The sequence below is a fragment of the Artemia sp. Qi Xiang Cuo genome, chromosome 12, assembly GCF_049724085.1.
Source record: "Artemia sp. Qi Xiang Cuo chromosome 12, ASM4972408v1, whole genome shotgun sequence".
NCBI lineage: Eukaryota > Metazoa > Arthropoda > Branchiopoda > Anostraca > Artemiidae > Artemia > Artemia sp. Qi Xiang Cuo.
The window spans coordinates 44,876,413-44,901,497 of NC_142805.1; the positions used below are offsets into that span (position 1 = coordinate 44,876,413).

The 25,085-nt window shown below is 33.6% G+C and overlaps 1 protein-coding gene across 1 annotated transcript in view; it reads right to left on the bottom strand.

Annotated features, from left to right (window-relative positions):
- Positions 1–25,085, bottom strand: part of LOC148946170 (uncharacterized) — a 71,161-nt gene that overhangs the window by 30,786 nt on the left and 15,290 nt on the right. The window contains exon 4 of the mRNA XM_089097624.1: positions 5,687–5,873. Within this exon, the coding sequence (XP_088953750.1) occupies positions 5,687–5,873 (187 nt within the window). The remainder of the gene's footprint in view (positions 1–5,686; positions 5,874–25,085) is intronic.

Below are 25,085 nucleotides of genomic sequence, written 5' to 3' on the forward strand. Positions count from 1 at the left end.
TGGGTACTCCAAGGAAATCTAATTTCTCATTTTCATTACAGTACACACATACATTCCCAGTAGTGTTACCACTAGTATTTGTTTCATAGTTAATATATGTGTTCTTGTCGGCATTCATTGCTACGACCACTCTATTATGTGCACGTACTTTTTTATCTCTCCCAGGTCTTTTTGTGTTGTTGTTGAAGAATCTGCATTAGTCTAAAATAATGATAAATTCCATAAATATATGACTAAAGGGTATTTTTGTAGTGTTGTAGTATCAGAAAAATAATTTTAATCGCGGTAAAAAGATATATGTAATTTAATATTTTCATCTATAATAGCTTGTTTGAAACTAGCTGAGTGATTGCTTCTAGTAATAGTCCCTATAACAAGGGAAATGCTAAGCTTAAAGATGTTGATTGCTTACTCCTTTTGATAGAAGAAGCAAAAGTTTAGGTCTTTGGATATCTGATGCATTTTTCCGTGTCAGGTATCTTTTCAGGTACCCATTGATCGAAATACCTTACTTCATCTTCAGCATCATGAACTGAATGCAGGTATTTCTCACATTTGAAGTCTTCTAATTTGAATAATGGAATGTTTTATCACATTTTCCTAGTAAGAGCAGTGTAGTAAGAGCAGTCGGAACGTTTCCCTTATAATAAACAGTACACACACTGAAAAAGCTGCATATTTCCTGAATTTTCTCTTATATTTTCTTTTATTTTCTCTGAATTTTATTTTATTTCATAACCATTTTCATTACGTGGTCTTATGATTTATCGTAAAATCCCTTTCCATTTATAAAATTTAATGTTGGACACCATATTTTTTTTATCGTACTTAAGCATATTGTATTTGGCGTTCCATTTGTAGCTATAAACTTCAAAGCGTTGTTAATCTAGCAATAAGAAATCCGCTTCAAAAACAACACCAGTTGAGGAGTGTTTCAGTCCAATTTGTTCTGTGTCAATCATACCAAACATTAAAATAACTGAAAAATAAACAAACAAACAAAAACACACAGATATAGTAATAGTCATAGCAGATAGAAATAGTGCTACTGACTGATTTCTCATCGACTGCTAACCCTTTGAATTAGTTTAGCTGAAATTTACAAAATCGTATTTGTCTTAGAAATCAGAACAAATTGAGAATTTAGTTTTAACCATAATCATAATTGTATACATTTATGAAGTATTTGGAGTTATTGGTAAAGCACGCCTGCCTGAGTCTGAGTCTGAGGCAGGTTGAAAAATTAAAAACTGATCATATCACTTTATAGCTTCATAGGTAAATAGGGTTAATAATAAATACGACATGGTTTAGGATGCGATTGTATGATGCAGTAATTAGCCCTGATATCTGCTAATAATCCAGAATGCTAGAAAAAGCTCTATATCATCCCAATGCCAGAGGTAAAATTTGAAGTTTAGTGAATATTAAAAGAATAGTCAAAAATATAGTGCGAAAATAAAGTCAAACTCTAAAACTCTATAAGTTTTTTTTCTTTAAACCCATAATCCCATTTGTTCAAAGAAATGCAAAGAATTTCCATTCAGTCAAAAATGAGCAATAAAATCAAATCAAATAAACTATAGATCGTAATACTTACACAAATCAGCATTGATAAATAATAAAACCCAAAACGAACAAAAATTACAATAATTAACCGAGTTAAACTAGAAACAAGCAGAAAATAACAATAGTAGGGCTCAAAAGCTCTATGTCTTCTTTCCAAGGTAAAGCAGAAATTTGCAGTTTACAAAATATTAAAACAAAGTGAAAATACGGTTAGCCTCTAGGACTCTAGAAGGTTTGCGTCCTAAGACAAAATCCCAGTTTTTTTTTCAAAGAAAAAGTATAAAACTCCATTACAGCAAAATGTGAACAAAAAATAAAATCAAACAATTTACAAAGCGTAAAACTATCACAAATCAGCATCGATAAACACATAAAGCCCAAAACGAACAGCAAATACAATAAATAACCGACTCAAACTCAAAAGGAGCGGAAATTAAAAAGAATTCGGCTCAACAGTTCTGTGGCTGCCCAAGGCCAGGGCATAGATTTGCAGTTTACTGAATATTAAAATAATGTGAAAATATAGTCAAACTCTAAGACTTTGGAAGCTTTGTGCCCTAAGACGAAATCCCAGTTTTTCCAAGAAATGTAAAGAACTCCATTAAACCAAAAATGAGCAATAAAATAAATTAATCTATAGATCGTAAAAGAAAAATTGTATTTTGGTTTTACAGATAATTTATTCCTTAATAAGCTGGATGTTCCCCGCCTCCATCCCCCCACATTTATATATTTACATCTATGTAAAGCGTTTAATTAATTAGCTCTGATATTTGTTACAATGCGGAAAACAATTTTAAAAGTCATTCTCTTTCACGGTCTAATGAATACAAGGTCACCACTTCTGTTCAGAGAGTAGTGGAGGGGGGGGAGAAGTATTTGTCAATTGACTGGTTTTACTTTCTAAGATTATACAATACACTCTTGAATAATAACAGTCTATTGCACTTAGTTTAAACACAGTCAGTATGCCATTAAGGCGCGAAGATATTTGACATTTGCCTGGTTTTTTTAATTACTAAAAATCTTTCTAAGCCACAAGACAGGTCGTGCCCAAACAAAGTGGCGTTTTCTGCCATTTTGTGCTAAAAACATAAATTTTTGCTAAATCATGGTTAAAAAATACCGGGGAAGGTGAATTCTAAGATAACCAAACAATTTCTTATGATCTAAAACCTTCAATTACAAATTTATAGCCCTCCATATTGGAAAAGGAGAAAACTTGCGTTTTTACATGGTTTGCATTCATCATATAAGTTGCTTCTAATTCTTTATTCAATCTTGGCTACCAGGTGTCCGTAAGATTGCGGAGAGGTGTTTAACGGGCCAATTGCTTCCACTCTCTGCCTGCCTCTTATAAGTTCGTCTTATAGCTCCATTGTGAATTGCCATATGGAATCATAATAAAGGTACTAGTATATTATCCATAGTTAAAAATCTTCCCTCTTTTAGACCCCGCACCAGCCCCTTAATAAGCGAAAACTAAAAGTAAGTTTTGAAAAAAAAACTGCCTTATGAAAAAAAGTAATTTTGCCAATTACATTTTTCATGACAATAATTGAATGTCTAATGTGCAAATTCTCAAAGGTACCGGTGACACCATAACCCTCGGACTCTTCTGTTACGTTGACAAAGTTACATTTACTTTATGGGACTTACCTGGGAAACACCATAGGCATCGCAATAGCGCTGCCTAAGTAAAGAGTGATATGGGCACAATGTATAATCTATTTGTTAATTCTTTTGTCTTTTTTAGACTAGGGAATGTCGCATAGAAGGAGTTATCGCAGTAACTTCGAAAGTTTCATTTATTTATTTCGGTGGTTTGTGGTAGTTTTACGCTTGAAAGATTATTTGACTTTATTTCTGCTGATTTTTGAACTAACGGAGCTCTACTTTTCTTTAAAAAAACTTGTTTTGTGGAAATTTTTTTTTTAATTAATTGTTAGGGCAAATGGTGGATGCAATGACACTCTAAAAAGTAAAGTAGCCAAGGCCAAGGGTATTTTCACAGCTGGAAATAATTAAAAAATGGAAGAATATGAAGATAAGTCTGCAGATCAAGAAGTAATGACAGTGGTCGAGTTTGATTCTGAAAAGTGGATGCTTTGGAAGACGGAAGAGGATTTGTTAGATGTTTTTCAAAGGAATTGTCAATGGATCGTTTTGGATAAACCTTTGACTGACCAAATATCAAACAAAAGCTGTACGAAAAAATATGGTTCTATACCACTTTCTAATGCTACAATGGTGGAGAGGCTGAGATGGCTAGGACATCTTTTACAGATTAAAGATGACAGATTGCAAAAGATCGTTCTTTTTGGCCATTCATCAAGGGTCAAACGAAAAGTAGGTCGTCCCCGAAAGGGCGGAAACAGGGTCGTAAGAAAGGATTCAAAGAAAATTGTAACTCATTGGAAGGGGGTGAAGAGTGAAGCTTTGAATAAATTGTGGGGGCAGAGGGGCGTACGCAGCTGTGTTGGCCTAAGGCGGCTTGGTACCGCAACGAGCTGTTAGTATAGTGGTAGAAGAAGTAGTAGGAAGTAAAACTTATATCTAATGCCGTATTTTAACACAAAATCTAATTGACAAGTGTAATTTCATTGCCTAAATTAAACAAAGATATTTTTATTGGATATCTTGTGTATGTTTAAAAAGTAAAAGGTCCAAAATCAATTAAAAAAACAAAGTATATCTTACGAAAGTAAAGATCGAAGTTAAAACCAATTTTGAACGGTAATTATGGTTTTGGAGATAATGCAAGGTATATTTACGAAACTAGCTTAAATAAACTGACTCTTGATATTTCCGAACATCTAAACAATTCTAAAAACCTGCACCGGACGGTATGGCCGTATCCAGGGGGGGGGGAGTTACCCGGTTTGACCCCCCCCCCCGAAATTTTTTGACCGAATCGAAAATAAGTCGAAAATTAGTAAAACCTAGGTAAAAATCAGTAAAATTAGTCGAAAACTGAGTCAAAAATTAGTAACCCCCCCCCCAAAAAAAAAAGTCAAAAATTGGTAAAACCCCCCTGAACAAAAATCCTGGATACGGCCCTGCCGGACGGAGATCTGAGCTTTTAAGAGTTTTTTTCTTAGAGAATTACTGTTGAATATTAGAACTTATCCATATCATCGTCGGTGGAAGACTATTGAGAGACTTATAAATAAATCTTATATTTTCTTCAGACTGCGCAAAGAATTTTCTGATCATAAGAGAACTTCCTTTTTTATAGGTCAGTTTTGTGTTTTCAGTTAATTGCTAGTTTTAAAGGTCTACAGGCATCGGAAGTCAGTTAGTCAGTTTACGAGTCAGTTTACTTAAGGTAAAGCTGTAGATATATCTTACGTATTATGCACGGATTTTTATTTGTTTTAAGGTTCAAGTTCCCTTTGTAGTTCCATAAGAAAATTTTTATTCTTTTTGATTAATGACAGCTAAAAAACACTACTGGAAATACTCATCATTTTACATAGCTTAATGTAATCCAAGAAATCTACCGTTGTCAGCATCAAAGCCGTACATAAAGCAAATGTAACTTTCTGATTTTTTTTTCAAAAATATCTGATAATATAAATTTCAGGGCCATTAATAAAGGTATACTCCTGATACTAAAAAAAAATAAAAAATAAATAATAAATTGACTAGTCTATGCAAAGCGCTTACGCCTCACGATTAAATTTCCAGTGGTGACTTTCACAATTAAGCTCGAATTAGTACAAGCGTTAACTGCTAGGTTGGCACGACTGTCAAAATTTGAAATAGGGGACGGGAGACCTACAAGGAGTAACACTTTTTTATGTAAATTCAGCCAAGAATTCAACACCGCTTCTTGTGACTGGCTTAACCTCAGACCCAGGTGACTTTGTAATATGCTGAGTCGTTATTAGTAGCTTTGTCGTTACTAGTCATAGCTTAAAAGTTCTTTTCTGATTCATATTAATTATTGAAAAGAACTTAGAATAAATTATACAGAATATCAGACACACAAGGGATTAAAATAGCTAGGAATGCCTAAACCATTTTTGCCCAAAGTTATAGATTCTTGGGATATATCTTGTACGTTTTTTTGGTAGTATGATTTCAACAAATGCATTGAAGTTGATACACTTACCAATTACATCGACAACAGCAACACCAGAATAAACAACACTTAGGTCTTAGCACCTGCGAATTATTAGGCGATTGTAATGTATCACTCAAGTTTTCCTTCGAGTTTTTTCCACTATTCCGCCTCGAAACAGACTTTCTGTGAACCGCCGATGTCTGTTTGTTGCTCATGTATCCACCATTACCATTTCCTGGAAGTTAAAATTCTAATATTTCTGTGTTATCGGCATTACCTTCCTGATGGAATGAAATAAAATATTTATTTACAAAGAGGGAAAGGAAAAGAAAGAAAGAAGAGCTAAAATACTATTGATTTCTTGATTGTTATTGTTGCCAACACATCGTTGTTATCACTTTAGTCCCTGTTGAACACCCAATAAATTGCTCCCATTATTGCTGCTGTGTATTTTTTATTATCATTTCATCCTACTAGTTAAGAAAGTCTTGAGGTTTTCAACCCTTATGTCCAAACTCTTTAAGGTGAAAAAAAATAGTATGTATATTTAACTCCTCGCTACCTATATTTCAAACGAGACGAAATTAACTTTGGTAGTATGAGTTTTTAATTAGCATTAATTTTAATTAAAAAACAACGAAAAGAACCAATTCAACAAATAAAAATGCAGGGGGATTTTTTTTTCCCATACTAGTTTTTCGTCACTGAGGTAAAGACTGTTATATATTATCAGTTTTCAGTCAAACTATGAACACTGCAAAAGATCCAGTCAGTCCAAATTATGTTTTAAATTCATACTCAAACTAGACGTCACGTTTAAACACACTTCCCAGATCGTTAATTAGTCTTTAAAATAAGTATTTGGTATATAACGTTATTGTTTACCTCTGTTTCAGCAAGAAAAAGAAAATGCAATCTTAGACACAATTTTTATTGCTGTGTCACTGGCAAATGCCCTGGCGATAGTAGGTTGAATAATAAAGGCAAAGCTGTTGCAGTCCTTAGGGACGGTTTGGGATCTTCACTGGCTGATAAGCTTCTTCCTTCGTCGCTATATTCCGAAGGAAAACCCTAATTGCATGACCTCATAGTGATGCAAGGTTAGACTTTTCACAAGTTTGCCTAATTAGAACAACGGCTACAAACAGCAATTAACGGCGTCTTTGAAGGCCCTTGCAAAAATCAAACCCTAGTAACCATCAGATTGCTTTTTGATTAATGGATAATTATTCTGGCTTTTGTTTGTTTTGGTGGGACTTGTTTTGCAGAATAGCCTCTTTATAGCTCTTTTGTTTATGATGAGTAAACTCCGTATTGTTCTGTAATACTTGCAGGCATGAACATATAAAGAATCGGACGTAGTAGGCTTGAGATGGCTTGTACAAGACGTCACCTGCTGTGGATGGGAAAGTATTGCCAAGTGTGGAAAGCCATGTAGTCACCAAGATAGATGCAAACTTGCACAAAGCCTCCATTCAAGTGGAGTAACCAAATACTTCGCGCTGTCAGTTCAACGCCGGCTTAAATGCTTTATGTAGAATTGAGCAGAAGTAATTAGTACTTGACCTGCTTTGGAGGAACCTGTTGCTTTCCTTTAGTTCGTAACAATTTCAAGGGTTTAAAGAAAAAAAAATTGGGACAAGGAGTTTTGGGGACATGGAAAAAGAGCTATCATGTTGACATTATAAACGAAAAATTCAGGCATTTTGAGCTGGTTTTGTTAATATTTTCAGAAACTCATCTTCAAGGGTTAGGAAACGAGACATAAGTTGATATGGACTTTATTCATTCAGGCAAGGTGGATCGGTGCGCAAGCAAGGAATAGATTCATGATGAATAAGGAAGGTTTTAAGTCCTGTTTAGCTTGGGATGATTTTAATAGTACAATTCCAGCTGCTGGATTTATGACCAAAAGTAGGGATATAATCTTATATACCCCTATAGAACTCAGATGAATTTACATAGGGTTACGGGAACAAATAGGCAAAATTCCATGTAGAAACATGATATTTTACTAGGGGACTTGAAACACTAAAGTTGCTTCAAATAGCGATAGATGGTGTCCATGTTTATGCAAATTTGTCATGTAAGAAAAGGAATTTGCATACATCTATTGTCAGACACATGGGATAACATTGACAAAATATAGGTATCAAAATGAATAAATTCTTTATCAACATCCGTTGTTGGATATGTCATTATGAAAACATTGTAAGTAAGTAAGTAAGCAAGTAACAAACTCTTTCTTTAATTCACCTCTTGGACACACAATAAAGAAATTTAATTCAGGAAATTATGGAAAAATCCATTTCTCGGATACTCGCTTCCTAGACAGAAGTCGCTTCCTAGACAGACAATACAGCAATTTCACAAAATCTAAGTATAAGACTGATTAAATTCTAAATCAACATCCATTTTTCGGATAAATAGGAAAAAGTTGACAAAATCTAAGTGTTACAGTGAATAAATTTTTTTTATCAATATATTTAGTCAGATACATCGGATAAAATTGACAGAATCTAAGTCTCAGAGTGAATAATTTTTTTTTATCAACATCTTTTGTCATATACATAAAATAAAATTGACAACATCTACATTTAAGAATAAATAAATGGTTTAAGAACATCCTTTATCGGATTCTATATCAACATCCTTTTCTTGGATACATAGGATAAAATTGACAAATTTTAAGTGTCAGAGTGAATAAATTTTTTTCTATCAACATCCTTTGTCAGATACATCGGATAAAATTGACAAAATCTATGTATCAGAGGGATTAAATTCTATATCAACATCCTTTTCTCTGATACATAGGATAAAATTGACAAAATCTAAGTTTCAGAGGGAATAATTTTTTTGATCAATATCTTTTGTCAGATACAACGAATAAAATTGACAAAATCTAAATTTCAGAATGAATAACTTCTTTAACAACATCCTTTATCGGATATATCGGATAAAATTTATAAAATATAAGTATCAGACTGACTAAATTCTACATCAACACCCTTTTCTCGGATACATAGGATAAAATTGAAAAAATCTAGGTTTTAGAGTGAATAAATTTTTTTTATCAGCATCCTTTGCAAAATACATCGGATTAAATAGACAAAATCTAGTATCAAAGTGAATAATTTCATTATCAACATCCTTTGTCGGACATGTCAGATAAAAATGACAAAATCTAAGTATCAGAGTGAGTAATTTTCTTATCAACATCCTTTACCAGATACATCAAATAAAATTGATAAAATATAAGTGTCAGAGTGAACAAGTTTTTTTTTATCAATATCCTTTGTCAGATACATCGAATAAAAATTAATAGAATCTAAACATCAGAATGAATAAATGCTTTAACAACATCCTTTATCGGAAATGTCGGATCAAATTGACAAAATCTAAGTATCAGAGTGATTAAATTCTACATCAACATCCTGTTCTTGGATACAAAGGATAAAATTGACAAATTCTAAGTGTTAGAGTGAGTAATTTTTTTTATCAACATCCTTTGCCAGATACATCAGATAAAATTGACAAAATCTAAGTATCAGATTGAATAAATTCATTATCAACATCCTTTGTCGGATATGTCGGATAAAATTGACAAAATCTAAGTATCATAGTGAATAATTTTTTTTAACAACATCCTTTGTCAGATACATCAAATAAAATTGATAAAATATAAGTGTCAGAGGGAACAACTTTTTTTTATCATCATCCTTTGTCTGATACATCGAATAAAAATTGACAAAATCTAAATATCAGAATGAATAAATGCTTTAACAAAATCCTTTATCGGACATGTCGGATAAAATTGACAAAATCTAAGTATCAAAGAGAATATTTTTTTTAATCAGCATCCTTTGCCAGTTACATCATAAAAAATTGACGAAATTGAAGTGTCAGAGTGAATAAATTCATTATCAACATCCATTGTCAGATACATAGATCAAAATTGACAAAATCTCAGTGTTAGAGAGAATATTTTTTTTAATCAGCATCCTTTGCCAGTTACATCGGAAAAAATTGACAAAATTTAAGTGTCAGAGTGAATAAATTCATTATCAACATCCATTGTCGGATAAGTCGGATAAAATTGATAAAATCTAAATATCAGAGTGAATAAATGCTTTACCAGCATCCTTTAAATGTATTATCAACATCATTTGTTGGCTATATCGGATAAAATTGACAAAATCTAACTATCAGATTGATTAAATTCTATGTCAACATCCCTTTCTCGGGTATATGGGATAAAATTGACAAAATCTAAGTATTAGGTTTATTAAATTATTCATCAACACACCATTTTCAGGGATATGGGATAAAATTGAACTAACATATGCACCAGAATTGAACAATTATTTTTATCAGTACCCATTGTCGGCTGTAATAAGTTTAATAAACAAATAATATATATCATAGTGACTGGAGTCTATTTTAGAATCTTTTGTCGGATATGTTGAATAAAATTGACAAAATCTAAATATCAGAATGAATAAATGCTTTAACAACATCCTTTGCCAGATATGTTGGATAAAATTGACAGAATCTAAGTATCAGAGTTATTAAATTCTATATCATAATCCCTTTCTCGGATACATGGGATAAAATTGAAAAAATCTAAGTATCAGAGTGAATAAATTCATTATCAACATTCTTTTTCGGATATGTCGGATAAAACTGACAGAATCTAAGTATCAGAGTGATTAAATTCCATATCAACATCCCTTTCTCGGATACATGGGATAAAATTGACGAAATCTAAGTATCAGAGTGAATCAATGCTTTATCAACATCCTTGAAATACATTATCAACATCATTTGTCAGCTATCAAACAGTTCATGGTAACGAACTGTAAGTAAGGAGCGACCCGGCTCAATGGTAACCGAAACTCTAGAAAACTATTGGTTTTTGATACCAATAGATCATCAAAAGAATCAGATTTCAATGCTGATTTCAAATATATAATTTTCATCAAGTTTAGTGCTACCCACTAAAAGTTAGGCGCCTGAGAAAATTTGGCTGATTTTCAAAAACAGGGAGAAAGACCCCCTAAAAATTACAGAACCTGAATGAAATTCAGATTAGCATATTCAGCGTATTAGAGAACCCTACTGTGAAGTTTTAAAGCATTTATCCACAGAAATGTAGAACTTTGTATTTTTTGTCAGACGAAAGATCACGGATGCGTGTTTATTTATTGTGTGGTTTTTTTTTTTTTTTTTTTTTTTTCTTTTGCCCAGGGGTGATGGTATCGATCCAATGGTCCTAGAATACCGTAGGAGAACTCATTGGAAAGGACATTATAAGTTCTTGGGCCCTTTTTAAGTGACAAAAAATGGAGGGCAACTAGGCCCCCTCCCACGATTATTTTTCCCAAAGTCACCCAATCAAAATTTTGAGATAGCCATTTTGTTCAGCATGGTCGAAAATATGATAACTATGTCTTTTAGGATGACTTAATCCCCTGAAGTCCCCGAGGGGAGGGCTAAAAGTTATGAACTTTACCCAATGTTAACATATGGTATTGGTTATTGGGAAGTATACAGAAGTTTTCAGGAGGTTTTTTTCAGGTAGTGGGGGGATGTGGGTAGGGGGTTATGTTGGAGGATCTGTCCATGAAGGAAGTTTTCATGGGGGGAGGGCAGTTGCCATGAAGGGGGCGCCGGACTTGCCAGCATTATTTATTGGTTATTGAGAAATATACAGACATTTTCAGGAAGGATTTTTTTTGGAGGGTGGGGCTAGAGGAGGAGGTTACTCGGGAGAATCTTTCCGTGGAGGATGTTTCTTTGGGGTAAGGGACATTTCTATGAAGGGGGCGCCGGATTTCCAAGCATTATTTAAAAAACAATCCGAAATTAAATTAAAAAAAACAAGTTGTTTTCAACTGAAAATAAGAAGCAACATTAGAACTTAAAACGAACAGAAATTATAAAATATATGGGGGGGGTTCTCCCCCAAGTCAATACCTCGCTCTTTACGCTACAGTTTTTTTAGTACTTTCAAAAGAGCTATCTATTCTAATTAAACGGTCTTTGTAATTCAGGGGTTTGTGAATTAAATTTTTTTTTAAACTTTTAACGTAAAGAGCGTGGTATTGACTAAGGGCAGAACCCCCTCATATACGTAATAACATGTACGTAATAAAAAAAACAATAAAAAACAAGCGATACGGCTCCATAGTGATCGAAACTTTTAAAAACGGAATTTTGATGTCAATAAATGTATCAAAAGAATGGGTTTATAATGCTGATTCTAAATATATAAATTTTATTAAGTTTAGTATTACTCATCAAAGGCTACGAGCCTGAGAAAATTTACCTGAGTTTTGAAAGAGGGGGGAAACATCCCCTATAAGTGAAAGAATTTTAATGAAATTCACACCGTCAGATTCAACGTATCAGAAAACCCTATTACACAGGTTTCAAGCTCATATCTGCAAAAATCTGCAATTTTGTATTTTTTGCCAGAAGAAAAATATACGAATATAGAAGTTAGTTACGTAAGTTAATTTGTAAATTACGTCATAACCAAATTTAGAGACATCCATTTAGAAAAAGAAAAGTAAAATTTTAATGCAAATTTTATTTTCTTATTCAATGACGGTGGGCCAAAATAAAAGCTGCATTAACTAAAAACGATCAGAAATAAAATAAAAAAAACAAGTTTTTTAAACTGAAAGTAAGGAGTGACATTAAAACTTAAAACGAACAGAAATTATTCCGTATATGAAAGAGGCTATCCCCTCCACAACGCCTCACTCTTTACGCTGAAGTTTGACTCTGTTTCACAACTTTATTTTTAAAAACAAAAAAAACATTTAGCGTAAAGTGCAAGGCGTTGAGGAGGGGACACCCCCTTTCATATACGGAATAATTTCGGAAGTTTTAAGTTTAAATGTTGCTCCTTACTTTCAGTTTAAATAACTTGTTTTTTTATTTAATATCGGATAAAATTGACAAAATCTAAGTATCAGATTGACTAAATTCTATATCAACATCCCTTTCTCGAATACTTGGGATAAACTTGACAAAATCTAAGTATCAGAGTTATTTAATTCAATATCAACATCCCTTTCTCAGATACAGGGTATAAAATTGACATAATCTAAGTATCAGAGTGAATAAATGCTTTATCAATATCTCTTAAATGCATTATCAACATCACATGTCAGATACATCGGAAAAAATTTACAAAATCTAAGTACCAGAAAGAATAAATTCGTTTTCCAAGTTTTTATCGGATACATCAGAGTTCTATTCATTTTGACTTCATGCGTCGTTACGTTGAATTTAGGTTAGACCAGTTATATATGGCAGCACACCCACTCAGACACACAGTCATAGTGAGAGAGATATTCAAAAAGTTGAGTTAATTTAGGTTACGTGCGCGCACGTAACCTAGTCTAAATTAACCTTAAAAAATGAAATAAAGCTATGTCAACTTTGCATGTCTCTCTCACAATGTATGCGCCGTCGCGGTGTACACTCCATGTTTTTCTCGGTTTTTGTGTCTAAATCTACGTATTTGTATGTGTTTTTATCTCTCACTCTTTTTTGCCTGTGTTTCTGGGCGGGTGTTTGCTTATTCCAATGGAAGTCTGGCCACTCTAAGTGAATCTGAACTAACTCAACTTTTTGAATATCTTTCTCACTATGACTGTGTGTCTGAGCGGGTGTGCTGCCATCTATAACTAGTCTAACCTAAATTCAACGTAACGACGCATGAAGTCAAAATGAATAGAACTTGGATGATTATGACTGTTATCTGATGTATCCGATAAAAACTTTGAAAACGAATTTATTCTTTCTGGTACTTAGATTTTGTCATTTTTTTTCAATGTTTCTGAAATGTGATGTTGATAATGCATTTAAGGGATATTCATAAAGCATTTATTCACTCTGATACTTAGATTATGTCAATTTTATCCCATGTATCTGCGAAAGGGATGTTGATATAGAATTTAAAAACTCTGATACTTATATTTTGTCAATTTTATCCCAAGTATTCGAGAAAGGGATGTTGATATAGAATTTAATCAATCTGATACTTAGATTTTGTCAATTTTATCCGATATAGTCGACAAATGATGTTGATAATGCATTTAAAGGATGTTGATAAAGCATTTATTCACTCTTATACCTAGATTTTGTCAATTTTATCCCATGTATCCGAGAAAGGGATGTTGATATGGAATTTAATCACTCTGATACTTAGATTCTGTCAGTTTTATCTGACATATCCGACAAAGGATGTTGATAGTGAATTTATTCACTCTGATACTTAGATTTTGTCAATTCTATCCCATGTATCCGAGAAAGGGATGTTGATATAAAATTTAATAACTCTGATACTTAGATTCTGTCAATTTTATCCAAAATATCCGGCAAAGGATGTTGTTAAAGCATTTATTCAGTCTGATATTTAGATTTTGTCAATTTCATTCAACATATCCGACAAAGGTTGCTGAAAAAGCATTTATTCACTCTGATATTTAGATTCTGTTAATTATAATTGTTGTAACTGATAAAGTGTGTTTATAAAAAATAAATTATTCACTCTGATACTTAGATTTTGTCAATTTTATTCCATGTACCCGAGAAAGGGATATTGATATAGAATTTAATCAATCTGATGCTGAGATTTCGTTAATTTTATCCGACATACCGTACAAATGATGTTGATAATGCATTTTAATGATGTTGATAAAGAATTTATTCACACTGATACTTTGATTTTGTCAATTTTACCCCCTGTACCCCAGAAAAGGATGTTGATATGGAATTTAATCACTCTGATACTTAGATTCTGTCAGTTTTATCCGATATATCCGACAAAGAATGTTGATAGTGAATTTATTCACTCTGATACTTAGATTTTTTCAATTTTATCCCATGTATCCGAGAAAGAGATGTTGATATAGAATTTAATAACTCTGATACTTAGACTCTGTCAATTTTATCCAACATATCCGGCAAAGGATGTTGTTAGAGTATTTATTCATTCTGATATTTAGATTTTGTCAATTTTATTCAACATATCCGAAAAAGGATATTGAAAAAGCATTCATTCACTCTGATATTTAGATTTTGTTAATTATAATTGTTGTAACTGATAAAAGATGTTGATAAAAAAATAAATTATTCACTCTGATACTTAGATTTTGTCAATTTTATCCCATGAACCCGACAAAGGGATGCTGATATAGAATTTAATCAATCTGATACTAAGAGTTTGCCAATTTTATCCCATGTTCCCGAGAAAGGGATGTTGATATAGAATTTAATCAATCTGATACTTAAATTTTGTCAATTGTTTCCGATATAGCCGACAAATGATGTTGATAATGTATTTAAAGGATGCTGGTAAAGCATTTATTCACTCTGATACTTAGATTTTGTCAATTTTATCCCATGTATCCGAGAAAATGATGTTGATATGGAATTTAATCACTCTGATACTTATATTTTACCAATTTTATCCGACATATCTGACAATGAATGTTGATAATGAATTTATTCACTCTGACAGTTAGATTTTGTCAATTTTATCCGATGTAACTGGCAAAGGATGTTTATTAAAAAAAATATTCACTCTAACACTTAGATTTTGTCAATTTTAATCTATGTATCCGAGAAAATGATGTTGATGTAGAATTTAATCACTCTGATACTTAAATTTTGTCAATTTTATCCGACGTATCCGATAAAGGATGTTGGTAAAGCATTTATTCATTTTGATATTTAGATTTTGTCAATTTTTATTCGATGTATCTGACAAAGGATGTTGATAAAAAAACTTGTTTACTCTGACACTTTAATTTTATCAATTTTATTCAATGTATCTGGCAAAGGATGTTGATAAAAAAAATTATTCACTCTGATACTTAGATTTTGTCAGTTTTATCCAATATATCCGACAAAGGATGTTGATAATGAATTTATTCACTCTAATATTTAGATTTTGTCAATTTTATCCGATGTATCTGGCAAAAGATGTTGATAAAAAAAATTTATTCACTCTAACACTTAGAATTTGTCAATTTTATCCTATGTATCCGAGAAAAGGATGTTGATATAGAATTTCGTCACTCAGATACTAACATTTGGTAAATTTTATCCAACATATCCGATAAAGGATGTTGTTAAAGCATTTATTCATTCTGAAATTTAGATTTTGTCAATTTTATTTGATGTATCTGACAAAGGATGTTGATAAAAACAAATTTATTCACTCTGACACTTATATTTTATCAATTTTATTCGATGTATCTGGTAAAGGATGTTGATAAAAAATTATTCACTCTGATACTTATATTTTTTCAATTTTATCCGACATATCCGACAAAGGATGTTGATAATGAATTTATTCATTTTGAAATTTAGATTTTGTCAATTTTATTTGATGTATCTGACAACGGATGATGATAAAAAAAGTGATTTACTGTGACACATAAATTGTGTCAATTTCATCCTATGTATCCGAGAAAAGGATGTTGATATAGAATTTAGTCACTCTGATACTTAGATTTTGTCAATTTTATCCGACATATCCGATAAAGGATGTTGTTAAAGCATTTATTCATTCTGAAGTTTAGATTTTGTCAATTTTACTTGATGTATCTTACGTTGATGTATGTTGATAAAAAAAATTATTCACTGTGAAACTTATATTTTATCAATTTAATTCGATGTATCTGGTAAAGGATGCTGATAAAAAAAAATATTTACTCTGATACTTAGATTTTGTCAATTTTATCCGACATATCCGACAAAGGATGTTGATAATGAATTCATTCTTTTTAGAATTTACATTTTGTCAATTTTATCCGATGTATCTGGCAAAGGATGTAGATAGAAAAAAAATGTATTTACTCTAACACTTAGAATTTGTCAATTTTATCCTATGTATCTGAGAAAAGGATGGTGATATAGAATTTAGTCACTCTGATGCTTAGATTTTGTGAATTTTATGCGATATAGCCGATAAAGGATATAGTTAAAGCATTTATTCATTTTAAAATATTGATCTTGTCAATTTAATTTGGATGTATCTGACAACGGATGTCAATAAGAAAATTTATTAATTCTGACACTTAAATTTTGTCAATTTTATTCGATATATCTGACAAAAGATGTTGAAAAAATTTATTCACTCTAACACTTAGATTTTGTCAACTTTTTTCCTATGTATCCGGGAAATGGATGTTGATATAGAATTTAATCACTCTTATACTTAGATTTTGTGAAATTGCTGTATTGTCTGTCTAGGAAGCGACTTCAATCGATAATGAGTGTTAATAAAGAATTTGTTCAATTTTTTTTCAATATTTTCTGAATTAAATTTCTGTATTCTGTGTCCAAGAGGTAAATTCAAGAAAGAGTTTGTTACTTGCTTACATACTTACTTACAATTTTTTCATAATGACATATCCAACAACGGATGTTGATAAAGAATTTATTCATTCTGATACCTAGATTTTGTCAATGTTATCCCATGTGTCTGACAATAGATGTATGAAAATTCCTTTTCTTACATCTCCGATATTTTAATAGACATTCTAAACTTTTGATATGCTAGCATACTCTAAAAATAATGAACACATAACAATGTAATGCATAATATATTTTTAATGAAATAATGCTATGTAGAATATTAATACAAAAATATATTATGATACATTATTAATATCAATGATCAACTTTGGACATTTTGAATCTGTTCCATAAAATAGTTCACCATGTTCTCTCTTGATATTGTAGCTATTGTCTTCTCTTAGTTCGTAATCAGTAGAATAATCATTATTCCATTTTGAGTCATACACAACTTTTACTGGTGTTTCATCGATAGGCTCAATGTGCTTTTCGTCTTTGGTATTATTTGGTTCATTGACTGTTTGATCAATGGCAGTAGAGTTTGCTGGTACTTTGTTTTTCATCGGTTCATCTTTATATTCCATAGTGATATTTTCTGCCATTGCCCTTTTTATTTTTCTGGCAATTTCACTGTCTATTATCACATTATTTTTACACAGGTAACAGTTTCGGCACGTAGACAAGATATAGCTTATGATATTAGTAGAAGAGTAAGCCTTTCTTTTTTTGATCTTCCGTTGAATGCTAATACCCAAAAGCTGACGATAGGATGTATCAGTAGATGAATTATTACCAGCAACAGTAACAAGGAGCTTCCCTATATCCTCGTTTATTATTTTTACATTGGCTTTCTTTCTTATTGGAATAGTCTCTGGAGAACTCAGTCTCGCATATCCACAAGCATATGACTTGAATTTTCTCAACATTCGAAAGAAATTTAATTCATATACTTTCATGACAATGCCCGCATATATTTCCAATAGTGCTACCACTTGTACTTGTTTCATAGTTTAAATAATCCTCCTTGTCGGCATTCAATGCTACAATAAGATTGTCATGTGAACACACTTTATTAAAATGCTCCATCTTCACTTTTTTAAAGATATGACTTATGTGTTTATCGTTCCACTGCGAAAAAAAATACTGATTTAATACATGTAATAGACTAGGTAGTATCGGAAACTGGTCATAGAGTACCAGTGGGAAATCCACATCGTGTCTTTGAGAAGGCAAAGAGTACAACTATTATAGCCATAAGCATATTTCACGTCATTTTAAGATACGTAAAAAAAGTTGAATAATTTCGAAGTTTAAAAAAAAATGCGTTTTTTATGAAATGAATATTGAATTAGAACCATCAGCCCTCATCATTAGGAGTATGGGTATGCACAAGAATATATTTAAAAATTTAAATCAAAAGTGTCATTCTATTTTTCTGATATGATTTAGAGATGTAAAAAAAAGTTGAATAATTTCAAAGTCCAAAAAAAAATATTAAAAAAAAATAGTTTGTTTTTTTATGAAAAAAATATTGAATTAGAACCATCAGCCCTCATCATTAGGAGTATAGGTATGCACAAGAATATATTTAAAAATTCAAATCAAAAGTGTCATTCTATTTTTCTGATATGATTTAGAGATAAAAACAAAAATTGAAGAATTTCGAAGTCCAGAAATTTTTTTTTTAAAATAGTTTGTTTTTTTATGATAAAAAATATTGAATTAGAACCATCAGTCCTCATCATTAGGAGTATGGGCATGCACAAGAATATATTTTAAAATTTAAATCAAAAGTGACATTCTATTTTTCTAATATGATTTAGAGATGTAAAAAAAAGTTGAATATTTTCGAAGTCCAAAAAAAAAAATAGTTAAAAAAAAGTTTGTTTTCATGAAGAAAATATTGAATTAGAACCATCGGTGCTCATCAATAGGAGTAAGGGTATGCATAAGAATATATTTTAAAATTTAAAGCAAAAGTGTCATTCTATTTTTCTGATATGATTTAGAGATGTAAAAAAAGTTGAAAAAAATATATCATGTTAAAAAAAATAATAAAAAAAAACTTAAAAAAAAACTTTAAAAATAAAAAAAATAGAGGGGGGGGCCAAAAAGTTGGAGGGAGGGGGCTCTCTTCGAGTTTGGGGATAGGGGACCTTTGGGGGGTTGAGGTCTCTGGTGGTTAGGGTTGCTGGTGCTTATTATCCTTGATGGTTCGTACTCACATACACCTTACTACTTGATTTGCAAGGATTTCTAAGGTTTGTTCTGAATTTCATTATTAATATTTTTTTCTTGCCATCTTCATCTCTCTTAGTATAAACTTTTTAGTATACTATAACGTTAGACTCTATTTTAAACTGACAACACTGTTCAAGCACGACTTGCGTATTATACAGAACACATCGAAGAAGTAAGGCTATCCATTATTAAAATTCTTTTCTTTTCATCTACATCTCTTTTAGTATCAACTTTTAAGTATACTATAACGTTAAACTCTATTTTAAATTGACAACACTGTTCAAACGCCACTTGTGTATTATACAGAACACATCGAAGAAGTAAAGCTAGGTCATGTCACAAGACCATTTTATCATCGTTAACCATTTCCATCGATTGATATTGTTCCAAATTTATAATAAATAAGCTATGAGTTAACATGCTCTTCGGGGTTACCTTAACTGCTAATCAGTTTACCCCTTTTTCTTCATCTTCATACGATCCAATCACTAATTAGAATCATTCACGCTCCTATTATTCAAACATTACTTAACATCGTTCATAGAGGCCAATTCGCACCTGCTAAACCCTTTTTTTTGCAAATAGAGTTTTTTTGGTAAATGATTCAACAGCATATGGCATCAATTCTAGACATGTTGCATTCTTAATCAAACTCGATGAGATGCCTTTAAGCTAGAGTTTATCAAACTCTTTGACAGGTTCTACTCACTCTCTTTGACACTTTGCTTGGAAAGGTACCAAGGAAGTATAGGTGTGAGAGGATACTCACTCTCTTTGAAAAGGTGTAGAGGTCCCGTAGAATAGCATAGGAAGGAACATAATCTAACCAAATAGCACAAGAAGGAACATAATCTTCCCAAAGTATAATGTAGCACCTCTACTGTTATGACGGATTTTGTGGATGTCATGACGTTGGATGTCCTGACGGTTGGATGTCCTGACGCCTTCCCGTAGAAAAAAGATATGCACGAGAAATTTACCCAGGAACGTTTGTAGCCATGGAAAATCAGAAGAAACGACAAAATTACACGAATGACACGATTTAATCATAGTAGTATTAGTGTTAGTTTCCTGAGAATAATGTTTATTAATCTTAATTAATAAACATATTGGGGGATATTGTTTTGTTTTTGTCTATTTATATTGAAATATGCGTTGACAGTTGGAGTTGGCCAAACGAGTCGAAAAGTTCCTTGGCGCTTGTTTTTTATAAATTATGTGTAAATAAAATTAAATAACTGGAAAAAAATCGCAGGAATCACACCGTTGCGCTACGTTGTCACGGAATACTGCGACAAAAAAAAATCTTCCTGTGGAGTAGGGCGCATTGTTGAAACTAAGAGAGGAGAACTGTAAAATATAAAACATTAACAATTTCCCAAATGAACAAGACAAGCATTCATACTTTTTTTCTATACCTATTCTTTTAAATTACTAAAAAAAAATACAAAATAATCATACGGACAGAAGATTACAACTTTGAAAGACTGTTCAGCAAAGATTGTGCGCACAGAGGATTTCAACCTCGACCGTGGTCTTCTATTAGTGTACTTTTCTATATGTACAAGTTTTCTAGAAGATCTTAACCATATAAGGTTTCGCCCACCACTATTAGGCCTATGGAATATTGTAGGAACGAAGGATTGCGCAAAATATATATTGCCCCAAGGAAAATACAACCAGCAAAAAATCGCGGCAGCGTAAGTTCCGACCGTTGAAAATTAAGTAAACGGAAAACTGCACCAATGTGTCAATTTTTTTATAATGGAAATCTCCTTGTGTTTACATTCTTCAGAGGGCTTGGTTTTTTGTTTTAGCAAAACTTCTCCTTAAGTCCATATTTTTCTTCGTTCTTTCTCGGACAACGCCTTCAATCGCTACATGCTTCTGAGTGCTCAATCATTTATAAGGTAAAATCTTCCATGGACACAATTCTCTTAAAAACAACCAGATCCTATCAATCGTTCGAATAAAAAAAGCTGAGGCAAAGATCTTCTTGGAGATCTTTTCATAAATCCTAGTAACACCTATTAAAAATGCGGTTATTGCTGTTGCTAATGCTGTTACGATCACTATTAATAGTAACAAAAGAGGAAGTATGCCGACACAGTGAAATTTTGAAATAGACTAGTTTATATTTAAAGTCTCTTAGTTTCGATCACTTCAGCTGTTTAAACAACTTAAAACGAGTTTAATTTGCTCGTTTGGGTAACAGTCCAGCTTTAGTATCTGCAATGATGGCTATTTTACGTCCCGGAAGCTTCAAGAGGTAATCTCGTTTAGTTGTGAAATTGTTATCTCAATATTTTTTTTTAATTGTAGATAAAGCTATTAAAAAGGCATTTAAGCAGCAAAATAAAGAGACAAAATTACATAATGGTAATAATATTATCACCATTTTATTCTTAAGATCGGTTTCAGTTCAACAAAAAGCTCCTAAGTCTTATATACTTTATCAAGGTCAAGTTTTGAACGGAGAATTTGAGCACCAGACACTAAAACTATTAAACTAAGAGTTTTCGGACCGAGAGTTTCGGACTTAGGTGGGTTTACATGGCAAGGTGTATTTCTGCTTGTTGCAGTGGCCTTGGGCTGCAACGAGTGGGCTCAAGAATTTCTGCCTCCGTCCCTAGTGTCCGTTTGGGAAATCCTAGGTGCACTTCAAAGTGGTGGAAGGGTGGACACTCTCTTAAACTGCTATAAGAGTGCTAACGCAACAGGGTAACCGATGGCCTGGGGAACCGTCGGTCAACAAAATTCCCACGAAACACCATGGAATAATGTTATACCAAAGAAAAACAACCTGTGCTACGGCATCCCTGGCAAGCAACGCATCAAGGGTTCCAACAACCTTGGCAAAAAGTAGGTGAATCAGTACAACATCAATATTGTTGAACATGATGAAGAGGACTTTAAGAATTGCAACCTGGAATCTATGTTCGCTAGAATGTGACGTGACGCAGGCTTTTAGAGCCAAAGAATTCTACCGATACAACCTAGACATCCTGTGCCTCACTGAAACAAGATTAAATGACCATGGTAAAACCACCAGAAATGGCTGACGTATGTCATTTTTATAGATCTGGCTCCAGCTACGGCTCCGGACGTCACGGTTTCGGATTCATCCTCAGTGAGAAGACCAAATCATCAATACTAGACTGGGATCCAGTCTCCAACCAAATAGCAAATATCCGACTGCATGGCCACCCTTTCAACGTGACTGTAGTAGCAGCATATGCACCTAGACGCGATTCCCCTGGCCCCCTGAAAGGCCCCTTCTATGTGAATTTCAGGCGGTCCTTAACAACTGTCCTAACCGAGACCAGATTTTTATTGGGGGGGATTTCAATGCGAGGTTAGGACCCCGTTTTGACCATGCAGAACATGGTAGTATTGAACCACACGGACGTGGAGAACGTTGTGTGAATGGTACAATATTGATTCAGTGTGCAATACATAACAAGCTATCCCTTATGAATACTTTTTTTCCAACACAAAAATGCTCATACGTTCACGTGGAGATCCCGAGATGGCCGCACACTTGCACAACTTGATTATCTAATGATAAGACAAAGATGGTGATCCTCTTTCCTTGCCTTCAGGACATACAGAGGGGCAGATATTGGCTCAAAAAATGCGGCCGACCATTACCTTGTCGTAGCCAAACTACACCAGAAACTGTAAGCCAGGAGAAGAACATGCCCCACGTATAAATAGAATACAAAAAAGCAAGAAATCCCAGCAATTAAGGCAGAGTTTGATTTCGAGCAAAGCAACAGTTTCAAAGCTCTCGCAGTCCTCCAAGATCGGAATGACAATTCGGATGCCGAAAATATAGAGCGGTCTTGGCAAAAAATCAAAGCAACAACACAAGAAGCAGCCTTAAAGATACTCGGAAAACGAGCGAAAAACCACAAGAAGTGGTGCACGGTGAAGACACTTCAGGCACTCTCAGACAAGTCGAAAGATTGCCAAGATCGGGAAGAGTTCAAACGGATTCGAAAGAAAAATCACATACCAGCGAGGAGGGAGAAGAACAGATACTGGGCGAATATTGCAACAGGACTGGAAGAAGCGGCCAGAAGAAATAATGCCCAAAAGCGATACCAGATCCTTAAGCACCTCAAGAGATCACGAAATCTAACTGATGAAAACGTAAAGAGGATGGACGGTACAGTAATAACCGACAGACAAGAAAGAATGAATCCATGGGCAGAACACTTCCGAGACCTCCTAAATAGACCTAACGAGCTCCCCCACCTCCTATACCACCGGACAGTAGACCTGAATCCTCCTAACCGTGAAATCAGTACCCAGTCGACATTTGCCCATCAACGTTTGAAGAAGTAATGAAAGTGGTAAAATCGCTCAAGAGCCATAAAGTGCCAGGAGAAGATGGGCTACCACCAGAGCTCTATAAAGCAAGCCCATCCTTGGTCAACATAATCACGGACCTCCTCAAGAAGACCTGGAAGAGCGAGTACGTCCCCCGTGATTGGAGGGATGCAACTATTATCCCAGTTTTCAAGAAGGGTGACAGGAGTGACGGCAAAAACTATCGAGGCATCTCGCTCATGGAAATTGCCGGAAAGATTTTTACCATCGTCGTCGTAAACAGATTTAGAGCCGAAAGAGAGCGAAGCAATAAGAAGCATTCATTATCCGCTATCGTCAAAAGCAGAAGGCTCTGATGGTTTGGGCACCTTATGCGGCGCCCAAGTGAGTACCTGACCCGTCAGTCACTTGAATTTAAGCCCCTCTCCCACTGGAAGAAACGGCAAGGTGGTCAAACTAAATCTTGGCATACCACAATGAAGAAAGACCTCAAGCCCTTGGGAGGTTTCAGGAAGTACGGACGCAATTGGAATAAATCGTGGTTGGAAATCATCCATCCCCAAACATAAGACCGAAGTTAGTGGTAAAATATAGTCAACCCTATCCTCGATACTAAGTTGGGCTGAACAGCCTGTACCTTGCCACAAGTACAAGTAAGTAAGTACAAGTAATTACAAATCAAATTTCTTAACATGTTCTGTACTCCATCAATGTAGTTCCCTATTAACAACGAAAACTTCAAGCTTCAACAGAAATTTCGTCTGAGGGGGAGGGGAGGGGTGGATTGAAAAGCCAGCAAATACTTAAATAGCCGAAATAAGCCTAAAGCATCAGAAACGGATTTTATATCCATGAAAACTTCGACTGTTTTGTGATCGGTCCATCAATTCATTTTGAGCACTGAAAATTAATTCCAGACTTAATCTGAAGCAAAAATCTAGGCTAAAAATAAAGTGAGCTTTCTGAGGGGGGGGGGGTTCACATATTTGGAAAAATTTTTAGTGAGATACCGAAGACACGTCGAGAGGAAGGGCAGATTTGTCTAAAATCAAGGTTAGTCAGAGAGGCCCCTTGAAAGAACCTAAGTTAAGTAGCGAAGCTAACTGAACGGTAGGTAAAATTGAGCCTCATCAACACAAACCAAAACTCCAAAACAAAAATAGTAATTACGTTCTTATATTCCAGTCAACCTCGGGGGGGGGGGGCTTTGCTTCAGCCAACTCCTGTATAAGGCTCAATATGACACTCTATCCAGTGTCGTGCAAGATAATTTTATTATCTGACCCTGGTGAAATTCTACGTCTGTTGCGAGAACGAAGTCCGTACAGAAAATCTTAATGGGCTATTTTAAGGAAACAGTTCGGCTCCATTTGCTTGAGCCAGTATAGCTTCAGTTTCTTGACGTTGTTGAGTACAGCATCAGTGTATTTCAGTCTTTTCTATATTCGAAGGCCAGATGTTTTTTTCGTCTTGTGTTTTCAAGGTCCAT